This window comes from Pleurodeles waltl, chromosome 9, assembly GCF_031143425.1.
Source record: "Pleurodeles waltl isolate 20211129_DDA chromosome 9, aPleWal1.hap1.20221129, whole genome shotgun sequence".
Taxonomy (NCBI): Eukaryota; Metazoa; Chordata; class Amphibia; order Caudata; family Salamandridae; genus Pleurodeles; species Pleurodeles waltl.
Genome location: NC_090448.1, coordinates 875,102,530 through 875,125,924, shown reverse-complemented (window position 1 = coordinate 875,125,924; position 23,395 = coordinate 875,102,530). Strand labels below are relative to the sequence as shown.

At 43.2% G+C, this 23,395-nt stretch overlaps 1 protein-coding gene across 1 annotated transcript in view; it reads right to left on the bottom strand.

Moving 5' to 3' along the window:
- Positions 1 to 23,395, bottom strand: part of TTC7B (tetratricopeptide repeat domain 7B) — a 1,338,716-nt gene that overhangs the window by 327,530 nt on the left and 987,791 nt on the right. Inside the window, exon 18 of the mRNA XM_069208186.1 lies at positions 416 to 556. Within this exon, the coding sequence (XP_069064287.1) occupies positions 416 to 556 (141 nt within the window). The remainder of the gene's footprint in view (positions 1 to 415; positions 557 to 23,395) is intronic.

Here is a 23,395-nt window from a genome sequence, read left to right as displayed (position 1 = left end):
TGACAACTCAAATGGTTTACGAAACTGTAATGACCGCTGTAAACAAACCACAAATACATGAACCTTTCGGTGCTCGATGTTATACCGACTGTCTGAAAACTTATGTAAATGTAATTTAAAGCATCCACTGTGAATATAATACGGAACAGTAATGTGTCTGTGACGCTGTACAGTGTTCTAACAATATTTTTCCTTCATCTGTCATCCTCGTCACAGCTCTTACGTATGAGGTGAGTCCTCAACAGACCTGTGAGGAGGAGGCTAGAACTCGCTGTCATAAAGATTACCAGTAAGTAACTGGGACATTACATACCGAATGTTGCACTCCAACCTACTGGAGGTAAGGACAGATCACTCTACCCCATTGCATGAATGGTGTGAAAGTGCAAGATTATCCAAGGTCCAGTCACTCTACCTGCGTGTAGCCAGATCTGCGCAAGCGTCATCCATGGATGCTGAGGACCCTGCTTCGGAGTGCTGCTCTGTAACGACGAGGCCACCTCAGACAGCGCTTGTTCTACTCGAGAGGCAGCTATCGACGTCGCATGAATAGACCCTGCAGACACAAGCAAGAAGGATGGAATACAGTCAGCAAGAGAAACATCAATGGGAGGCCTCAGCAGGTAATTTTTATAACAGCACAAAAGTCTTCCCTCCAAAAAAACACAAGACTGTTGAGTGTGAGTATGCTTTCTCCATGAAGATGGGGTAAACACACCTAACAAAGTTTCAAAGATGAATCTCTGGCGAATAGTAATACTTTTTTAAAAAATGTAGCACCAACCACTTTAAGGCTACGGTAAAACAAATTTGCTGAAATCAGAAAGTAAATTTCTCCAGATCAAAACTACACCATTTGACTTTTCCCAATTGAGTTAAATACCAACATTGGTGGACGGCTTTATAAACGCTAAAACATTTATGTAGAGGACAGAGAGAAGAGTGGAACTTTACACATCGGACATCCCTCTGAGCTTCACAGATGCAACGTCTCTATTATCTCACATCAATTTACTGTACCATAAGATTTAGAATCAAGAAAATCCCTTACAGCAGCTCCAGTGAATTCTGCTGCTACATTTCCAAACTCTGATATCCTCAGGTCTGTCACAAGTTCCCTCTTCTAACAAGAATGCAAGATTCTCTTAGAAAATTTCTCCAATAGTAGTAATAAATAGCTTGATTGAATTGATTAAAATGATCTAGGTTAGCAAATAATAGCTTCAAAAATATTTTTTACTCTCATTTACCAGAAAACAGGCACAAGTCTCCCAGTGATTGTGAATGCCATAAAAAGTTCACTTACAGATACGGTAAGTGAGGTCTAAGGCACACATTGTAGTTCAACCTCCAAAGTGAAAAGCTTTTAGATCTCACCCTGTGGAATTGTGCAGCCAAGGAAATTGAACGCCACCATAATTTCTAAAAAGTAGATATACAGAATGCACACAGAAGTGATTTGCATTGGGTCTGCCATGAGACCATGTCCACCCAGTCATTGCATAGGATATATATCCTATATAAGACACACTTTTTCTTCATGGTTTCCTTGAACAGCGGCAAAACACAGACAACCATTGCTAACACCACATGGTAAACTAACCATCAATCCAAAATGTCTCCATATAAAAATGGGCGTATGCCGCTGTCATGGGTCCAAAGAACAAGTCAAGTCAAAAGTGATCCAAATTCGAGAAATTACTTGCTGTAGCTTCGAGCTTGGCGTGCTCTGTATTTGAGAATTAGAGGTGGAGCAAAACAAGCACAAGGGGAGGAAAATGATCCTCTCTTTCTTAATCCCTTCTGTTCAGGATGGTATAGTACTCTTAGCTACCCCCTACACCGTATTCACAAGGAAGACGACGGGATCTTCAAAACAATCACATTTGTTGATTTTCCACGACTGCTTGTGCTTTGTAGGAGGAGAAAACCTATTCATCTCATACATCTTTGTTTGCCAGCAGTTGTTCAGAACAGATTTTGTGTTTTTATTAGTTGGCATTATTGTAATTTGATTAGTGTTAGCCTTTCAAGCGGGTATGGAAATTTTGGAGAACAATAAAAGTAAAATCAACTTGTATTCAGTGGCAGCTCCTCCGCCGAGCGTCAGCCCCCCCGCCAGCAGTAGAAGCTGCAAACGTTTCACAAGGAAGGGACAATAAACTATGTTTATTGTCCCTTCCTTGTGAAAGGGGCGGGGCCATGGGATGACTAGCAGTGAGGCGACTGCACTGTGCACTCCCCTCACTGCGAATGTACTGTCACCGGTTGCCAAACATACTTGCGCAGTAGGCTGTCTCCAGTCCGGCAACACTGCATAGGCTCCCAGTTTTCCTGGGAGCACCCTGGCTAGGTGCTCCCAGCCATTCCTTACGCTGCTCTGAGCAGCATCAGATTTGGCCGCAGGGCAGGCTGGGAGCATGTGCCTGTATGCAGAGTTGACACGGGAGAAAGGAGTGGTGCAGCAAGAAGCAGCACAGAGATAAGTTTATTTTTTATTAATTCCTTTACCCTCACCCCCGCAAACCACCCCACCCTGCCGCCCTGTAATCCGTCGAGCCGCGACTGCTTGTATTACAGAGATATTTCATAAACCTACGCTGTTGGTAAAAACTGGGACAGGAAAGTGTGTTTTTTATCCAATATGTCAGGAGTTACCAACGTGACTTGAGGAGTGACACACCCACGCCAAAGTTTCCTCAAGTCCACGTAGAATACATTTACATACAATTAATCTAAATGGAGCTCTTGAAACTAGCCAGTAGGTTTCCTGAAAATGTAGTATTGATCTAGCCCTCCTGAACTCATGTTGGACACCGCAGCAATTTGTGGGATTAACTGGGGACCCCTTTAAAAAAATGTTGATTTAAAAAAAAATGTGCCCTATTAGGATCCACTGATTACTTGCAGCACCCCCACCCCCACCCCCACCCCCAAATGATACTTATCACTTTTGCAAGGTGCAAGCAAGTCCAGCAGAGAATTCAAAACAATATTTGATCAAAAAAAGGGTATTGAATGCATTAAATACCAGAAGTGGCAGTGGGGAGGTGGATGTTTGGTGAGACCTGATTTAAACATAAAAAAGAATGACAGCAACCAAGGGTAGCAATGGTGCTAAACAAGGGATGTAAAGCTGGAAACTTTGCAGAGTCAGTGGTGACACAGAAGTAAGAAGGATCATAAGGTCAAATAAACATTATGGACCTCAGCTAACAAAACAAATAACAGATAACAAATACAAATATACCTGACCAATATTACAGTTTTGTCGTTTCTAAGAGATGTAAAAAAATACGCGTTTTCGGACCCGATTTAATGGTACTGAATTTATCAGCCTTGGAAGGAGGAAATGCTGAGCTACTCAGATCAAGATTTGAACTTGCCACTTGCCTGTCACTTGCTCGGTGGTTGTATTGGGAACTCTCCTTTCCCGCTGTTTGTACCAAGACCTTCAGATGAATTCTTAGGAAAATATGGATGCGGGCTATGCTTCCCCTGACTGGATTAAATGTTTTTCCAATATCATGAAAAATCTCTAGATCATAATGCACTCTGCTATTTTGTCCTATATGGGGAAATGTTTGCATGTGCAGTTTATATTGTATTCGGATTTGTGTATGTAGTATAATTTCATTGTGTTTTATGTGGACTCTAAAGTCCAATAAACCTGATTAACATACAACGGTTTAGGGGGTAGGGTGGGGAAGAGAGACAGAGGGGGAATGAGTACTGCATACAACAGCAAGTGAGAGAGGGATAACCGGGAGAAGAGAGTAAGACGGTAATGGGGGGACAATAACCAAGGGACAAGAAACTGTCAGAGAAGAATACCGGGAAAGAAAGAGTCAAGAGAGTAGAGTGACAGCCAAAGAGAAGGGATGATTAAGAGAAGAGTGAGATTAAGAATGTGAATGAGGCACAGTCAAGGAGTTTAAGCAAAAGAAGAGGGACACTTCGAGGAGGGGAGAGAGGAAGTAGACTGAAGGAAGGCGAGAGAGCAAGCCAGAGAATTTATAGCCAAAAGATGAAAGTGTAAGAGTCAGCCAGAGAGGAAGAGCCATCAAGTAGATGGAAGAAGGCTTCCATGCTTAATTTGTATCCAAAAATAATAATGAAAAAGTACTGAAGACAGATTTTTCATGTGAGCCCAATTCTGGCAGTGCCGAGAGCTAGATTTCTGAAAACCGACACCATCTGGTTTTGAAAACTCATACGTCATTGTTTCACCACCCTACACTTCCTGTACCTTGCCGGTACGTTTTGATCCCTGCATGCTTACCTTGTGTATATACCTTATATCTTACCTTCTTATCTTATATCTTACCTTCATATATAGCTCTTCTGTTTTGTTTCTCCTTTTTCTTTTTCTCCCTCACTTTGAGTCAAAGCCATATGATCTGCTCCCCAAATATAAAGTTAGCATCCACCACCTTCACAAATTCAGCTGAGGCGATCCATTAATTAAAGTAGCATCACTTCAAAATTCAGACAAATAAATCTCTATCCACAATCTTAAAAATCATTCTAGCCATCAAAGGCACACTAGGTTAGTTTAAATTATTCTGTCCATTGAAGGCAGGAGATGATATCCGTCCTGTAGAAAGTCAGTGGTGTAGCTTCAGAAGGGGTGCTACAACCTCCCCCCACCAATAAATGTATTTTCTGGTGTTGGGTACAGGTGCTTTCATTTGGGTAAGGCGAGGTATCAGTCGGATTTCACCAGGAATGTTGGTTATTTTACAAAATATTGTGTTTTCTCTAACTTAGTACCTCCTACCAATCCACATTCGTCTCCCTTCCATTGCCCCTTTAGCACCCCTCATGTGCCCTGCTTGTCATATAATGTATTTTAACATTATATGCCAGCGTGATTGTTGGGAAATTTTAAGCTCACATCCCACAGTCTTACTGACCAAGCAATGCCTCTGTAGAAAGTTGTCAGTGATCTCTGGATCAAGTGCAAAACCAGAGAATGCATATACTGCTACACAGCTGAAAATACTTTAAATATCTCCTTTCCTGTACATATATCATTTAATCTCTGGATAACTAATCTCCCAAAAAGTTCTGACTTAATTTTATCTGTCTTCCTGTTCAGTCAATTTGCATGGGTATTATCCTTCCATGAAGCGTGTCAGCTACTTGGTGACACTTGAAGTTAGTAGGCCTATGAAAAGGAGGCTGACTTACAGTAGATTTCTACATAAAGGGACCATAAGAACACATAATCTCAAATATTCCCCTAAGTATATTCGTGTACTGCGGTTAGTAAGAAAACTTGTCTAAGAATCGCAGTGATTTTCTAGCTTCTGACATATGGGCCAAAAGGGCCAAAGAAAAAACCAATGCTTAATATGGTTTGCTACAAATGCAATGAACATTTTGAACATTAATGGGGAGAACTAAACAAAACGGTGCCCATGGTGTTGGACTACCTTCTTGAAGCCGAAGACTATCCTGCAGCATCTAGATGGGCACATGCATCCAAGGGTCATATATGTTGAAAGCACATGGTGAGTTTCTTTTTCTTTCACCACTGTGACTTAGACTAACAATACGGATTATATTCTTTTTTAATCGCTCAGAATCGTAAAGTGAGCCTTAAATCTAACTATTTTTTTGGCCAGCAAATGTTAGAAGTAAACATCAGCTATTCACCATTTTCTACAATTTTGAAAGATAAATAAAGTGAGGCACCGATAGCTAACAGAAATCCCTGAGAAGCACACAATTTAGGCATGTGGAGGAACTGAGATTAAAACCCAAGTTGCCTGGAAGACAATCACAAAGTTTGCACTAAACAACGTACTTTAAGAAATTGAGGCACACACTCTTCTGACTATGAAAACACATCATAAAGTGACCCGCACACAACATTAAGTAAATGATGAAGATAATGTGTTTCAATTCATTTACATTTAGAGAGCATAAAATTAGAGTTTCAAACTGTCAGCATATGTTCACATTTCACTCCCACTGAGTAGTCATTCGTAGATACCATATAACCTCAGAATTTCAAATTTGGGGTTGTTGAGGTCCAAACAGGCTGGAATAGAAATTCTACAGTTTTTTCTACAAATGCTTGATTCACCTTTATGAAGCAGCCAAGAAAACTTATAGATGGTTGCTGTTGTGACCTTCGTTTATGTAAGAGTTAGCTTTTAGACTAGTGGTTCCTAACCTGTGGTCCAGGGACCCCTGGGGGTCCACGGAGCCTCCTCAGGGGGTCTTAGACTGCTTAGAAAATGAATATTAATGTTAACAGATTATAAGTGTATTCAAATAAAGTGGCGAAATGTACAAATGAAAATTGTAAAAACGTATTGTAAATGTCAAGGAATTTAAAATTGGAGGCTAACTATTAAACTGGTAGCCTCAGATTGATTTGTGGGAGCTGTGCAGGTGCATCAAACAGAATATAGTATGGACGGTGTGTGGTTTCAACTGAATTAAAAAAACTCCGACCTTCGTATTAAAATTTGTATTTTCTTTATTTTATTTGTTTGTAAATTAAATAAAAGGTTATCAGTTGTGTATGTGTTTGATGGAATACTTGTTTCTGTATTTTTGTGTGTATTATTTAGCAGTGCAAATCATTGACAATGTTTAGGCTTGGGTCCCCGGCTTCCAATAATGACTCAGTGCTGGTCCCTGGATTACAATAATGATTCAGTCAGGGTCGCCAGGTTCCTGTAATGATAAAGTGGGGGGTCCACAGAAGTCAAAAGGTTGGGAACCACTGTCTTAGACTAATACAAGGAATCGGACTTCTCTAATCTTCTGTCTGTATTCTCAACTCAGTAAGGGAATCATAAACCAAGCAGTTAACAAAGTAGTAACACAGAATGGCTAATCTAATTGAGGTAGTTGGAAGCCAAGGCACACCGGCGAACCTTTAACTGCAACAGTGGACCGTCCTTGATGTGGCTATCCACTGATAACAAATGGGTGACTGCATCATCTATTTAAAGTCTAAAGATGATAATGATAATAATTTAGCTTCAAGATGTATTATATTTAACTTTTTATGAACTCCCACTTTTATCAGGCAAGGGAACGGATATATAGAGTATATGATCTGCCGGATATATAGAGTATATGATCTGCCAAGAATCAAGTGTGGAAGCCCAGTTACAATTCAGCTCAAAGTAAATTGTTAATACAACTTTGAGCATACCAGTAGACAGACATGAGTGACAATTTAATCAACACGATCAAGCAAAAAAAAAAAAAGAATATGATGAATTAGTTTATACCAAACCAAAATAAAATGTACACAATTTAACACACAAAGCTATTGTAGTTGACAGAAAATGTTACGATGGGAACAGTCTGATTGTAATCAATAAGGATGTATTTCTACAACATTATTTTCTGTAAGTTCAAGTTTCAAAGCAAATTCTCTTGGTATGTTGGCAGAGTCTAGATGAACGCAAGCCCTACTTCATCTTCTTGAGGATTCTTGACATATGACACGGTTGTGTGGAAAAAAGCCTATCAAAATGAAAGCTAAAAACAGATTTTTAATTCCAACGTTTCGAATTTTGTTCAAAACCTGGCAGCTGCAAAAAATATAACGCTTTAACTAAAAATAAGCCGAACTGAAAACTATAAATGTTCCTAGTATGACATCCATAAATGTTTTCTGAGCTTGAAAAAATATTTGGCACCGAAAGGTGCCGAAGGCAATGGCCTCTAAAAAATGATACAGTAAATTGCCCATGCCAATCGAGACAGGGCATTGCTTGGCTAACTCTCCCTAATAAATTTGTACATACATAAAGAACAAACACGGTAGCGTACAAATAGTCTCACAGTGTAGCAAACTGTTTACTAGAATTGTCGATGCAACCTTAATCAAATGAACCAGTGGCATTTCCCGTAAGCTACAACTAACTCCGTCCTGAGGAAATCCACATGGGAATAAGGGGTGAGGAGGGTTTAATACAGATCCTCTAAATACAAGCACTGTCCCTCATTATGTGTAGTTCAGGGTACCTTGCGTACAATGGGGCGAATATTAGTTAGTGATAGCACAGCCATCTCTGAGCAATACGAGGCATTTAAAAATGCATGGCATATCCTGTGCCTTGGCTAGTAATGCTCAAAATGTGTAGTACACCACCGTGAATCCTCCTGTGCCTCAGCCACCGATGCTCAAAATGTGTAGCGTACCACTGTGAATCTTCCTGTGCCTCGGCCACTGATGCTCAAAATGTGTAGTACATCACTGTGAATCCTCCTGTGCCTCGGCCACTGATGCTCAAAATGTGTAGTACACCACTGTGAATCATCCTGTGCCTCGGCCACTAATGCTCAAAATGTGTAGTACATCACTGTGAATCCTCTTGAGCATCGGTGGCCGAGGCACAGAATATGTAGCGTACCACTGTGAATCCTCCTGTGCCTCGGCCACCGATGCTTAAAATGTGTAGTACACCACTGTGAATCCTCCTGTTCCAAAGCCACCGATGCTCAAAATGTGTAGCGTACCACTGTGAATCCTCCTGTGCCTCGGCCACTGATGCTCAAAATGTGTAGCGTACCACTGTGAATCCTCCTGTGCCTTGGCCACTGATGCTCAAAATGTGTAGCGTACCACTGTGAATCCTCCTGTGCCTTGGCCACTGATGCTCAAAATGTGTAGTACACCACTGTGAATACTCCTGTGCCAAAGCCACCGATGCTCAAAAAGTGTAGCGTACCATTGTGAATCCTCCTGTGCCTCAGCTACTACTATTAAAAATGTACAGCATACCAATGTGAAGCCTCGAGCCTTCGACACTACTGCTCAAAATATGTACAGTACTACAATGAAGCCTCCTGTGCTCCAGACACCAATGCTCAAGATGTGCAGCATATCACTATGAAGCCTTCTCTGCTTACGCCATTAATCCTCAAAATGTATTGGGTACTGTGTGACTCCTCTTGTGCCACAAACACTACTACTCAAAATTTAAAGCACCCACTGTGAGGCCTCCTGTGACCTAACTACTACAGCGCCAAACATATATAGCGTCACACTGTGAAGCCTCCTGTGTCTCGATCACCAAGTTAATTCTCTGAAGGTCTGGGGCAGAAAACCTCCCCCCAGCCAGACATCATAAGATAAAACGAGCAATTCCCAAATTATTCTCTGTAACTTACCTATTTTAATCTGATGAGCAAACAGGTAGGAAAAATACATGTTAGTATTGCACTTAGATTCCGGAAAAATACAAGTGATGCAGAGCTATTCTTTTTTTTTATTAATGGGGGTGGACAAATGATGGACAGTGGAAGTTTGACCAGGCAGCAGATAATAGATTTCGATGAGTCAATTGTAATGCCAAGGTTAGTTCCTATCACCTGGCATACTTTTCAACAGCTACCTCACACAAATATTTGATAGAATAATTGCTCTACTTCAAAGGCAGCTGTGTGCCAAATTCTTCTATTGTCTCAGTTAAAAGAAAGATCTCACAACTGGACCAATTAATATATGAAACAGGCAGGAACTCAGTAAGGTTCTGCTCTGCATCTGTAATGTAAGAGTGTGTATCCTCTGTGTGTAATAAAATAGTGACGTTATGCGAGGTGAACATATTCCATGTGTGGCATGAAATTCCAGGATGAAGTAGGCCTGATAGGAACGGTATCTGCCTTTTTCAAACTTTGATGAAGGCTATTGTATCAGACTGTAGTTTGCTTTGAGGTTCACAGCAAATGACCAGCCCCTAGGTTATATGCAGTTGATCTTGAAGAATACACAGACTGATCTGGGACGACAAAAAAGACTTCTGGGTAAGGATTGTACCTACTAAGCGAGGAAGCCAGGGAACTGGGAGTAAGCAGATCATCATAAAATTCAGCCGCTAACTCATCAGGTCCGAAAGCCTTACAACCTAAGAAGCCCTTGGTTAACCCCATGATTTCTTTATTTAATGCAGGATCACTTAAAGCTAATGAGATAAATGAAATGTTACCAAGGTTTTGCAATAATATGCATGTGTTCAAAGAAGCCCTTGAAGTGCAGAGTTATGTACAGTAGTCTAACCATGTCCAATAAATATGTTGTTGGAGGATCGTGCACAATCCAGGTTCTATATTTTACAATCTCACACCCCTCACCTCAGGAGCAATGCCAACATCAGCCCCAGTCTGTCTCCTCGCAGTCATCTTTTGACCCAACATCCTGAATGTTCATGACAAAGCAAAATTCATCAATTTATTCTGAAATGCAAACAAAAAGGCGAGGTTTTCTCGAGGAGTGATACTGGTTTTTAGAGTTTCTATTGAACTTTCCTGATTATTCAGATCCTGTTGTCACAGATTATTTAAAAACCCAGCCTCTTGTGATATGTGTATATCTCTAACACAGATGTTGACGTTCTTCCAACATTAGGAGGTTACATACTATATTAATTTATAAGAATTCACCTATTGCCTTCCAAACACTAGTCTTAAAGATTATTGGCCTTGGATTCTGCATTGTCAGCTACTTGTACACTGGGTATCATTAGGTTGATTTAACATGAATCAGATTTAACCTCTACCAGATCAATGAGTGGCCTGACAATGTGCAGGGCTGGTGAATTAAGTAATTGCACAGAAAGGAGTTAGCAGCCAAACGAGAGGAGGCAGGAATAAAAGATATACTGCTCGACACAAGTATTAAGGATTACCAGGGATTGACAAAATTACAGACAACCATACATTGTAATATGGATCTAGGCCACCAGAATAATTGGTGAGGGGTATAGCTGTACATTCGTAGATTTAAACTAATTAATAGTAAAGTTGCATCCCAGACTCTGAAAGAGGAAAGTACATTTTTAGTTTTTGCCATTACAGTCTCCTGGAAGCCAAGGCTGCTTGCGGTAGACATGATCTGGTAATGTCAGTGTAAGGAATGTGATCCACACCTTCCACAACCTCATCCAATGACTATAGGAATCTCACATGCCCTTGTTAATAATGAAACCAAGTAACTGTGCATTAGTGTTACACATCTGCATAAAAGAAGTAAAATGGGGTATATCCCCATCTAACTAAAAGTGATATGAAGATAAGTTGCATAATATGTCTTTTGTAACCTGCTGACAAAAGCCCAGTTTCAATTAAGTTAATTTAGGAAGTATCTTTCTTGAGCATAAACACTGAAGCCCTGGACATTCAACATCAATAAATTGGGCAGGGGGATAAAATACTTTAATCACGACTTTCCTCACCAGAAGCGCAGAGCCATGACAAGAACTGGCACGTGTGTCCAAACTAGGGCCCCAAAAAATCCTAACGCTAGTAAACAAGTCCACAGATCAGGTAGGCATGGGTAGGTGTAAAGCAATCTGCAGCTAGATAGAGCCTCTATCAGATAATGGGTTACCGAATGTAAGTAACTTGTTCATCTGACAGAGACTACTAGTTACAGATTCCTTGCCTTTGATTAGATACCCAAGTCATATCCTTCTGGTGGTGGGCTGCGGACAAATGTTTTCAGATTAAAAAGTCCTGCAGGACAGAATGGGTGCAATGCCGGTCTGTGCAGACCTGACTGTCCAGGCAGCAGTGTTTGTCAAACATGTGCACTGACGCCCACATTGTTGCCTGACAGATGTCCAGGAATGGGACTCCACAAGCTAACGCCGTGGTTGCAGCTTTTCCCCTGGTGGAGTGGGCTTGCAAGCCCTTGGGAGGCTGCTTCTTAGCCAGGGCGTAGCAGATCATAATACAGAGAACGACCCATCGCGAAATGGTTAGTTTCTGTACTGCCTGACCCTTCTCTGCTCCCACATAGCATACAAAAAGAGTTGGTCATCCATCCAGAACCCTTTTGTGCAGTCAAGGTAGAATGATACCGAGCTTTTTGGGTCCAGTCGGTGGAGTCGCTCCTATTCCTCAGAGAGATGTGGGGTAGGAACGAAAGTGGGCAGGGAGACAGTCTGATCCAGATGACATGGGGTCACCACCTTTGGAAGTTAAAAAGGCACAGGTGCGCAGCACTACCTTGTCTGGAAATATCGTGTGATATGGGGCATGGATGACAAGGCCATTCTAACTCACCCTATGAGCAGATATTATTGCCACTAAGAAGGCTGTCTTGATGGTAACCAGCCGGAGGGGACAATTGTGCAGTGGCTCGAAGGGAGCACACATCAGTAAGTGAGAACTAGATTAAGATCCCACTGAGGCATGATAAAGAGCAAGGGGGAACATATGTCTAAGCCCTTTTACAACCATTTTTACAATAGGGGACTTAAAGAGAGAGAGCTGCTCAGGCAGCCACAGAAAGGCGGACAGAGCAGAGAGATAGCCCTTAAGAGTGCCCATAACAGAGCCTGTTGGACAAGAGAAATAATGAAAAGAAGACTATCAGATAGAGAAGCAGAAAGAGGATCTTTTTGTGGAAGAACGCCTGGCTGCCAAAATAATGCTAAAGACCTTGGGAGAAAGGTTAAAAGCTGTCAACATTCGCTGCACAGTCTCCAAGGTTGAAAGTGCATAGTTGACAGGTTCAGGTGGAGAACCCTCCCCTGCTGCTGAGTCAGAAGATCTTCCCGAAGGGGCAGTCTGATCGGACGATCAATGCTCATTTTCAGAAGGTCAGGATACCAGAATCTCCGTGCTCAGTCCAGAGCCAAAGGGGTGGCTTTGGCATTGTCGATCTTGACCTTCTTGAGAACTCTGTGCAGGAGTGGTATAGGCGGATGGGGTACTAGAGGCCTGAACTCCACTTGCAACGAAAAACATCGCTGAACGACTGCCGTCTCAGAAACTCCAAAGCGCAATACTGCTGATATTGCATGTTCTTTTCAAGGCGAATAGATCTAACCAAGGCTCTCCTCACTGCTGAAAGAGACCTTGCACCACCTCTGAATGGAAACGTCACTTGTGATCCGGTAGACATCGACGCCTGAGTTTGTCCGCACTGGCGTTCTGATAACCTGCCATGTGTTGAACCATCAGGGTTATGCCCTGCTGTTCCAGCCACGTCCAGAGATGCAGGTCCTCTTGACAAAAGGTCCAAAGCCTGACCCCGCCCTGCTTTGTGCAGTACCACATGGCAGTGGCGTTGTCAGTGAACACCTGCACTAACCTCCTTTTTACAGAGGGAAGAAATGCCTCCAATGCTAGTTGGATCGTCCAGAGCCCGAACAGGTTAATGTGTGAGCCCAGACTCCACCAGAGACCAGAGTCCACTGATCCCCACCTATCCCAGATGGCCGCCCCATCCCAAAAGAGACGCATATGCCACTACTGTGAGCTCTGGTTGGGTAATGGAGAGGAGTCTACCTCTGACCCAATCGCAGTTCATAATCACGACTGTAGGTCTTTTTCAGTTCCATCAGAAATCTGGATTATGTCAGAGAGATTTCCCTGATGCTGCACTCACTGGAATGTCAAATCCCACTGCAGAGCCCACATACGCCATCTGGCATGATTTACCAGCAGGATGCAGGGCGCGAATAGGCCAGCAGCCTCGGATTCAGTCTCACCGAAACCCAGGATAGAGTCAGAAACATCGGTATCATAACCTGAATATCCTGGACTCGCTGCTCAGGAGGATAAGCCCAAAAATGCACTGTGTCCAGAACAGCCTCTTGGCATGTTTATAGTGAACCCCAGTGAATGCAGAAGGTTAGCTGTATTTTGAAGGTGGGAGACAACTGCCTGGGGCAAGCACGCCTTCAACAGACAGTCGTCGAGGTAGGCGAAGACTGAAAACTCTGCCCTGTGCGGGTGAGCTGCTACCACCCCATCACCTTGGTGAAAACCCAAGGGGCATTGGTAAGGCCAAATGGCAGCACAGTGAACTGAAAGTGTTTGTGGCCTACCTTGAACCGCAGGTAACACCTGTGGGCTGGCAGGATGGGAATCTGAAAATATGCATCCTGTAAGTCGAGTGCTACCAACCAGTCTTCTAGGTATAGACAATACCTGAGCATCTTGAACTTCACCTTCTTGAGGAAGAGATTTACAGTCCGTTGGTCCAGAATAGGGCAAAGACCCTTGTTCTTTTTGGTTATGAAATTACAACGAAAACCTAGGTCTGGCCCAGCAGGTTATCAGAATAACTCCTTTGATTGCATATTAATTAACATGCGGTCACTATCTAAACACAGGATTGAACTTTTTGAATTCTTAGACTCCTATAAACCCAGTCTGGTATTCCCTACTGAAACCTGGCTGAATGAATCATCCAATCCACAAATTGTTGAAGCAATGCCTGATGGCTATACCATTGGTGGACTGGAAAGAGAGGGCACACAAGGAGGCGTTCTAGCCATAATTCATTGTGATTCTTTAACCTTATCTTTCCACCGCTACCTTTACTGACATGTGAGGTGCACAAATTCAAACGCAAGGTGACTGAAAAACGTTTCATGGACTACTAGTTTACAAACTGCCTGGGCCTAAGACGCCCTTTTTAAAAAGAAATCTGTAATCTGCTAGAACTAAACATACACCACCTTAACTTCACTATTCTTGGTGATTTTAATTTTCACCTAGAAAATTCAAGTGATAAGGATATGGGAGCCTTAATCAAAACTTTACATTGCTTCGACATCACTCCGACTATGGCCACTCATAAACTAGGCCATACTTTGGCTGCCATTTTTTCAAGTGACTCCAACCGTATCTTCGAAAATGCTTTGCCAGTGTTCTGGTCTGACCACATGGTAGTACAATTCCTATTGAATACCCCAGGACTATCATCTAAAGACAGCACCAAGTCTGCTCATTCCAAATCTGTTAGACAATGGAATAAATTAGATCATCAAATATTAACAGGGCAGCTTAGCCAGACAACACCATATCTTGATGTGGAGCCAACTTTGGCTGCGGTGAGTTATTACGGCTGGTTAAGCACGGAATTATCGAACTTAGTCCCAGAGAAAATAATTAAACCTGATAGGACACAACCATCAGCTCCCTGGTTTTCACCAGTTAAAAAATGGTTAAACAGAAATGTTGGAGAAGGGAAAGAGAGTGGAGACAAGATTACAACGAGAACAGTAAGAAAACATATTGTGGTATAATTAGGGAATGTAAAAATCTGATTCTGGAAGAAAAATCTAAATATTTTAGATACAAAATAGAAAAGATCTCAAACACTCCTAAAGAGCTTTTTAAAGTGGTTCAATATCTCTCCATGCCACACTCCTCTCCGGGTGTCCCCCGAGTCAGCATTTCTGTTACAAATTAACTGACTTTTTTAGGACTAAGGTAGAAGCAGTCTACAATGAGTTTAATGAGAATATCTACTTATCTGTAGTTAGCACAACTTCCTCTCCTGTTTCTCATCAAGCTGGATTAGATCATTTTCCCATATTGAGCCTGGACCAGACGGACAAGCTCCTTAATCAAGTAAAATCTGGAGTACCTGCTTCCTGTATTGTGCCAGTTCTAACCACCCTACTTGATCTGGTTCTTTCAACTGGCACCTTTCCGGCCAGCTGGAAAAGGGCAGCTATTTTGTCTTTGTTGAAAAAACCCTAGCTAGATCCTAGCCTAGAGAAAAATGATCGCCCTATTTCTAGCCTCCCTTTTCCGGCTAAGTTGTTGGAAAAATCCTGTAAATATATGCGGATCAGATTTCATAGAAGTGAACACCCTTCTGGAAATAACAAAGCATGGCTTTAGACCTGGTTTTAGCACTGAATCTACTTTAAATGCCATCTCAGAAGAAATTCGATCCATAAAAGATAAGAGGGGGAGAGCAGCAGTGATCCTGCTTGATCTTTCTGCTGCATTTGATACGGTCAATAATTCTGTTGGTATTTCAGGCCTTGCTCACAAGTTTATTGCTTCTTTCTTAGAGGAAAGAGATCAATCAGTGAAGAGATCAATCAGTGGCCCTTGGGGACTTTCAATCTAAGTCCTTTTCTCTCCCACGTGGGGTTACCCAGGGGTTGTCATTTAGTTCCACTCTCTTTAATAATTAAGTTGCCCCTCTGATGTCAGCTCATGGTTTTGCATCAGCAGCTTAAGCCGACAACACACAGATTGTAGTTTCAGTCTCAGGGAATGATGAAGAGGTAGTTGAGAGGTTCTACACCTGTATGAATGAGATAGCCACCTGAATGACATTAAACTGTCTAAAACTCAATCCTGATAAAACAGAAGTGCTTATTTTTGGCAAAGATACCACTTTGTGGGGCCACTCATGGTGGGCCCCAGATTTAGGATCACCTCCAACCCCAGCTCCCAAAGTAGGGAATTCTGGGATCCTTTTCAAAACTGAGTTACCATACAAGGAGCAGGTTAATAAGCTTTCATCCTCCTGTCCCTTTTGACTCAAAACTATAATAAAAAAAAGTGCTTCTTTATATTCCCTTTGAGCACCAAAAAGGTGCAATGTTGACATGGGGTCATGCCGAAGCTTGATTACTGTAATGCTCTGTATTTAGGGGCAAAACAAAAAGTATTAAAAAAAACTTCAGATTTTGAAAATGCAGCTGCACGTCTTCTTAAGAAAGTGCCTAAATCTTTGTCAGTGACAAATGCTCTTGTAGACCTCCACTGACTCCCAATAAAAAAAGCAGGTGGCTTTCAAAGCACTGTGTCTGGTTCACAAAGCTTTATATCGTACTAATCCCAGCTACCTAAGAAAAAAAATCACATGGTATAACCCAGCTCGACACTTAAGACCCTCATCATCCCATCTGGTTGCAGTTAGTAAGATAAAGTGTCATGGGGTGGTCGTGGATTTGTCCTCACAGCAAGTCAGCTTTGGAATAAAATGCCTCTTCACCTCCATAATCTATCGAACTATCAGAAATTTTGCAAGTTGTTGAAAAGCTGGTTATTCACCTCTCCTTTATTATAAACTGTTTTTTGTGGTTTTTATGCAGCATATCTCTTTTTATTCTTTCATATTGTTTCCCTTTCTTGAATTTTAGATATCACTTGTCTTTTAGGATGATGCTATAGCTGTGTCGAGATCCTAGCGTCAAGACACCCTCAGGTATTTGTGTGCTTTATAAGTACCGTTTCACTTCCCTTCACACCAGAAAGTAGCGGGAATTAACAACCACTGCCTACTTCTGATGTTGGGAACTTTTCTATGGCTTCAGTGGCCAAGAAAGCCCTAACTTCCTCTTGAAGTAGAGACAATTGATCCTCCGCTACAAGTTCGAATGTTGGCGGTGTTGGGGGAGGAAAGGATTGGAAAGGCACGGCAAAGCCCTTCCTAATGATCTGCAGTACCCGTGCATCCGATGTTATGGACTGCAAGTGGAGGAGATTATTGTGTATTCTCCCTCTAACTGGGCCAGATGGTGCCTGGCATAGGGCTGGTGTGGTACCACGCTCTTTCCGTAGCCACGAAAAGGGCGAAAAGCTGACAGTGGATGAGGGGTCGCAGAGAGGCCCAAGGACTTGGCCATAGCCATGGATTCCTTAAAGCGATTGAGCGCCGAGTCTGTCTTCTCACCAAACAAGTGAGCGCCATCGAAGAGCATGTCCATCAGGTTTGCCTGGACATCCCCCAAAAAACCAGATGTCCCCAGCCAGGCGTGGTGCCTTAAGGCCACTGTCAACGTAACCGCTCTTCCTAGCAAATCAGCTGTATCACTAAGCCATACTGAATGGTATACTTCACTGCATCCCTCCCATCTTTTACTGCTTGGGAGAGTATGGCCCGGGCCTCCTCTGAGACCTGAGACAGCACTTCCGTAACCGTATCCCAAATGGTGTAAAAGAAACGGCCCAATAAGCAGGAGGTGTTCACTGACCTCAGTGCCAGGTTGGTGGAAGGAAACATCTTCTTTCCAAGATGGTTCAGCCTCTTGGTTTTCCCTGTCCAGGGGAGCGGAAGGAAATGTGCCATGGGAAGTGGAGGATTAGACTACCAAGCTCTCAGGGGTGGGGTGTTGACTGAGAAGCTAGGGTCCCACGGTGCAGGGCGATGGCGGCTGGCAATCGTCTTATATACAGGAGCCCCTGTGCTGGGCTTGGCCCAAGTTCCCAACAAGACGTCTGTAATTGCTTCATTAAAGGGCCGAACAGGTTGGGCTGTAAAAGCCCCAGGCTGAAGCACATCCGACAAGATATTCACCTTGATAGCCACTGAGGGCAGTTTGAGGTTGAGGATCTCCACTGCGCTATGCATCACCATTGCATAGGAAGCTCCCTCCTCCATAGCCACATTACGGGGAGCAGCAAGTCAGTATCTGGAGAGGTGTCCAGACCACTGGCATCTCCTAACTCCTCATACCAGCCAAACTTTTCTCTAACTGGTGTTCCAAAGGTCTAGTGACCACTTCCAATCTTCTCCCATGCCTGGCTGTGTAAAATAAGGCACAGGCACTGATCTGGTACCTGTGGACACTGTCGGCACCTGAATCAGCATTGTGCAACGCAGTTCCGGCTCCAGATTATTGGAAATCATAATGGGGCTATAATGCTGGGAGTATCAGCGTCTGGACCGGCACCGGAGAAGGTCACCTGGGTATGACAGGTGCCCATCTGGATTCGGATCCTTGAGACCCCATCGGAGCTGAGGCCAAAGCTGCTGGTGTGAAACTGGATGGGGCTTCCTCTGACCCTGTGGGGCCTGAAGGTGGCCAGAGGGTTCGGCCAACTCAAATATGTAGCGCAAGCATTGTAAAAATCCTTATTCTGAACGAGTGTCGATCCCGCTCCCGGAACGGGAGAACTGCGTAACGGTTCTGCAGAACCAGGCTGGGAACGCAGATGTTCCCCGCTCGTCTTGTCGGCCGACAGACGAGGTGAAGTCGAAGTCCTTTTGGACTTCTTCTTTTTGTGCCTCTTCCCCAAGTGTTCTGAGGACCTGGAAGGGGACAAAGGGGAAAGGGGTTACTGAAGCAGTCCTGTGACCGCCTTCTCCACTAGGACCGAGATCTCTGAGGAGTCATGTGTGCCGGCGTCACCGACTGCCGGGCCGCAAGCAGATTTAGGGACCACTCCCTCAAAGCCTACGGTGCCGTCGCCCGGTAGTCTGAACATGATTTGGAGTGGTGGTCACACTCAAGGCACTAGAGGCAAACGAGATGGGGGTCCGTAACTGACATGGCGCAGTGACAGGCCCCACATGGTGTGAACCGAGCCTTCCTCAAAGACACTTGAAGAAAAATGTGAAAAAGTGTAAAAAAAGGCCTGTCAAAAAGCGACAGAAAGGTAGCTCTCTCCAGATCTACGCTAACTGGTGCAGAAAGAATAGAATTGACGCCCGTGTGCCTGGGTGGTGCCTATATAGGTGACCACCATTAATTCACTAACGACGCCAATGACCCAACGCAGAGCCAAATGGATTCACCTGACGCACACACAGGGATACTGCTTGAGCGAAATTTTCTGGATCCAGTCTGACGCCTGGGGAAAATCGAAGGTAAGTAATCTGCAGCTAGCAGTCTCTATCAGATGTATGTGTTTAAATGTCACCAGTTGAGAACCTCAGAAACTGATAAAGAGATGAGCATGGAGAAGTAAATTAATGATAATATAAGCTGCAGAATCTGGGGTTAAGAGACTTACGAACATTGCAGGGTGAGGAGAATAGCTTTTGCAGGCGACTCCTCTCTCTTCCTCTCTCAACTCCCCATTACTTTTGTCATTAAGAACAGGCTCTATGTAACTTGAGGGCTCCTCATGCTGGGCCATCTTTTGTTGTGGGTTTCTCTATGGAATAGTCCCAGGACTTACTTTAGCCAAATATAATTAATGATTGTGTCAGATGTAACCAGGGTTTGTGCATTCCATATCTTGAATTTGTCAAACAGAATTTTATTTATCCACATCTAAGACCGACAAATGTATAGTGAAGCGTTTATTTATGGAAAGCTGCTGTGCTACAAGGATAAGACTGGAATTGAGTAAATCAGTGGTTAGGGGCTGGATTACCCTTAAAATTAATCCTGGTCCAGAACCCTATCTATCGTATGTGACTAACAACTGGGAAAGAGCCTTACTGGCAAAATTTAGTTTCATGCTCTGTTTTCCAAAACGATATCGTGTGAACCTTGAAGGGAAGAAGTGTGTTTGTGATAACATTTCTTTTCAATCTTTATTGTGGTATTTTACAAGATATGTAAATCTTTTAGAGCTTAATTCTTATTACTTCTTTTTAAAATTCACACTTTTACACAATGTAGAGTTGCTCTTAGATTTTTACAATTGCTACCCAATAATTTTTTTTTTTTAAGTTTTTTTTTTTTAGAGTGTGTAGCTTTCTTAAAGCAGCTGTATCATATCTTGAAAAGCTTGATTTTTAGTTCATGTTATTTCTGTATTTTTTAGCATTGTTCACCATTGTAGTATTATTTTATGTGATTTTATGTATTCAATAGGTTTGTTTTTTATGATTGTCTTTTGACATTTGAATAAAGTATTATATAATACAATACCTCTGGAGGAACTCTGAAGATGAAAAGCTGTCGTCACTCAGTGTCCAATCAAGATGGTGGAGATTGTGAAGAACTCTGCCCCATTGCACAGACAGCAGACCCTCCCGGAGGGGCAGCCTGACTGGAAGACAGATGCTCTTGCACAGGAACTCTGGATACCATACCCTCTGTTACCAATCCAGAGTCACTAAAATGGCTTTGCCGGGTTGGTCCTGATCTTATTTCGAACTCATGCCTAATAGGTATTCGTGGGAAGACATACATCCTAGACGGAATGCGTGTCCTAGCGAGAGACACCATGGAAACTCCAAGGCACAGAACTGCTGATATAAAGCATTTTCAGCAGTGGTGAACAGATCATGTCAAGGTTCCCCCCATTCACAGCCTCAGAGTTGAGCTCACTGAAATCTAGGATAGAGGCTAAAAGTTCAGGATAATAGTATGAATCTCCTGGACTCTCCTTTCTCAGTGAAAGTCACAAAACCGAACTGAGTCTAGAATAACTCAAGATAAAGGGGTGCGTCTGAGAAGAAATCTGGTGTGATTTCGGCATGTTGAACTCTAGAGATGACAGGAAGTTCGCTGCAGTCTGGAGGTGGTTGACGACTGCCTGCGGCAAGCCCATCTCCAACAGCTAGCCATCAAGTTTTTTTTGTTTTTTTTAAAATATGTTTATTAACGTTTTTTAAAACCGTTATTACAGTGTGGTCTCAACATTGCAGTGCATTTGGCATTAGAGACATGTTGACTGTTATACCATCAGAAGCCACCTATATACACATAATTGACAGTCTAACATTGCCCAAGCAAACGAGTGAGGTAGGAGTAATTACAAAAATCATTGACTATGGCAGTTCTGCTTACATTCCTTTCTCTACAACTTTTCCTAAGTGCCACCTAAAACTATTTTTTATGTGGTATTGTAAAAACAACTGGCCATCTGAAAAGAGTTGGCTCCGTACTGTCATAGAGCCATTACAGATTGGGAGTGCACTAACAAGTAAACAACCCCTTATCGATGCTGAACGTAGAACAAGTAATCTACTTTCTCATTGCTGCTTGGGTGTGTTCCAATCCCTGGCATGTAGGCCTTTCACGGCCCTTGTCACTAACTAAAGTTGAATAAACGGCCCTCTACCCCCGCCCCAACTAGCCTCTCTGCTCCATTTGAAATAGTATCAATATTTGTACCGCTTTATGACGGGGTGAGGGAAAAACCAATGGACTGGCCCTATTGCTTAGGACTTTGAATTGGCATGGTGTAGAGTAGGGATGGGATCCATAAATTACGTTCCTGAGGAATCACAGCTCAGCTTGCCAGGTTCATTCCTGTACCCTCTACAGTTTTCTGGGTGTCATCTAAACCATTTTGTCGGAGGTGTTTCAACAAAGTCTCCCATTCAGCTGATATGGGATGTTTCCGCAGTCCCCTGAATTCCTCCCTACGTAAGGCTGCACCCGGCGCCAACCCCCCCCAACGAAGCAACTCTGTTCTCCATGTTAGTTCCGAAGGCGGAATCGAGGATTTCCAATGAATTGTGATTAACCGCTTGGCTAGTATAAGTGCTAGGTCAACAAGTCTAGAAGTCACTACCGCGTTCCCCGGCCTAGGATAAAGGTCCAATATGCAGTGATCAGCCAAATCCCAACAAGAGGGCTCGGTGATTTAGTAAAGTGTGTTGCGAATGCCATTCCAGTAGTGTATCAGGGACGGAGAGGCGCACAACATGTGGAGGAGATCAGCCCCTCCACATAGCATCGGGAACATGTGGATTTTGCGGATGGGAAAAAAAGAGTGCCCTCTGGGGAGTCAATTAGGCTCTACGAAAAACTGCAAACTGGATAAATGTAAATCATGCATTGCGTGGTATATGGGATGCATGTTCCATAAAGAATTTCTAATTTTATCATGTAAAGGGCGTGCTATGTCTGTTTCCCATCGTTCCCGCACAGGGGACAGTGATATACGATAATGTGAGCGCTGCGCTTTATATACCCATTTGACCAGGTGCCTCCCTGACCACATATCATAAAGTGTTTGTACTAGGGAATGTGTCTGGGGCTCTTCCCCAGATGGGGTCCATTGTTAAGAGTATAAAATGCAAGAAATTGGCCTGCGTTAGAAATTGGGTACCTGGTAGCTGAATCTGGGCTATAAACTCCTTACGGGAAAGGAGATCCCTCAAGGTTCAGAATCCACTCTCTTGTAAATACCTCAGCTGTGTCGTGGCGAGAACTCTAGCTGGGATGGGAAAGCCGTACAGGGGGGTAGTGGGTACATATGGCGCTATATGCTTGGTTAACCTGAGAACTATGCTTCAGTACCACAGCGCATTTTGCAATAGTAGGGGCAGCTGCTGTGTGAATGTCAATCTCCCAGGGAGGAGCAGCGATTGTAATTCCCCACTATCTAGCTGTGTTTGTGTGTACTTTATCTCCTGCAGATGAATACCCGCTAGCCAGAGGGCCAGCCATTGCAGCTGTGCTGCAATGCACTATGTCTGAAAATCAGGTGCGCCCATCCCCCCCATATCCGTGAGCAGCTGTAGCTTTTGGGGACTAATACAGCGGCGTTCTGTGGCCCATATTAATTCTGTCAGTAAGATGTTCAGTGTTTTGAAGGTCGACCGTTCTGAAAAAAATACAGTAACCTGGGAAGCATCAGCATCTTGGCCAGTGCCAAGCGCCCAGCCACTGAGAGGGACAGGGAGGTCCAAAATTTGATCTGTGCTCTCAATTATGTTATAGCTTTGTTCAAATTACCCTCTAGTAGGTTGGTAGGGCAGCAATATATCTGTATACCAAGACATCTAAATGTCTGTTGGACCACTGGGATCTCAAGCATGCCCAATGGGACTGTATCAGAGGTGAATAACCCTTCTTGGAATGAAAACGCAAGTGACTTTGAATGGTTTACTTTCAGGCCCTAGATTGCACCAAATTGTTTGAGGGTGTGGCTTATTAGCTCATGCTCCCTGCTCATGCCACGCACGCATAGAAGCATGGCGTCTGCATATATGGACACCGTGTGCATTCAACACCAG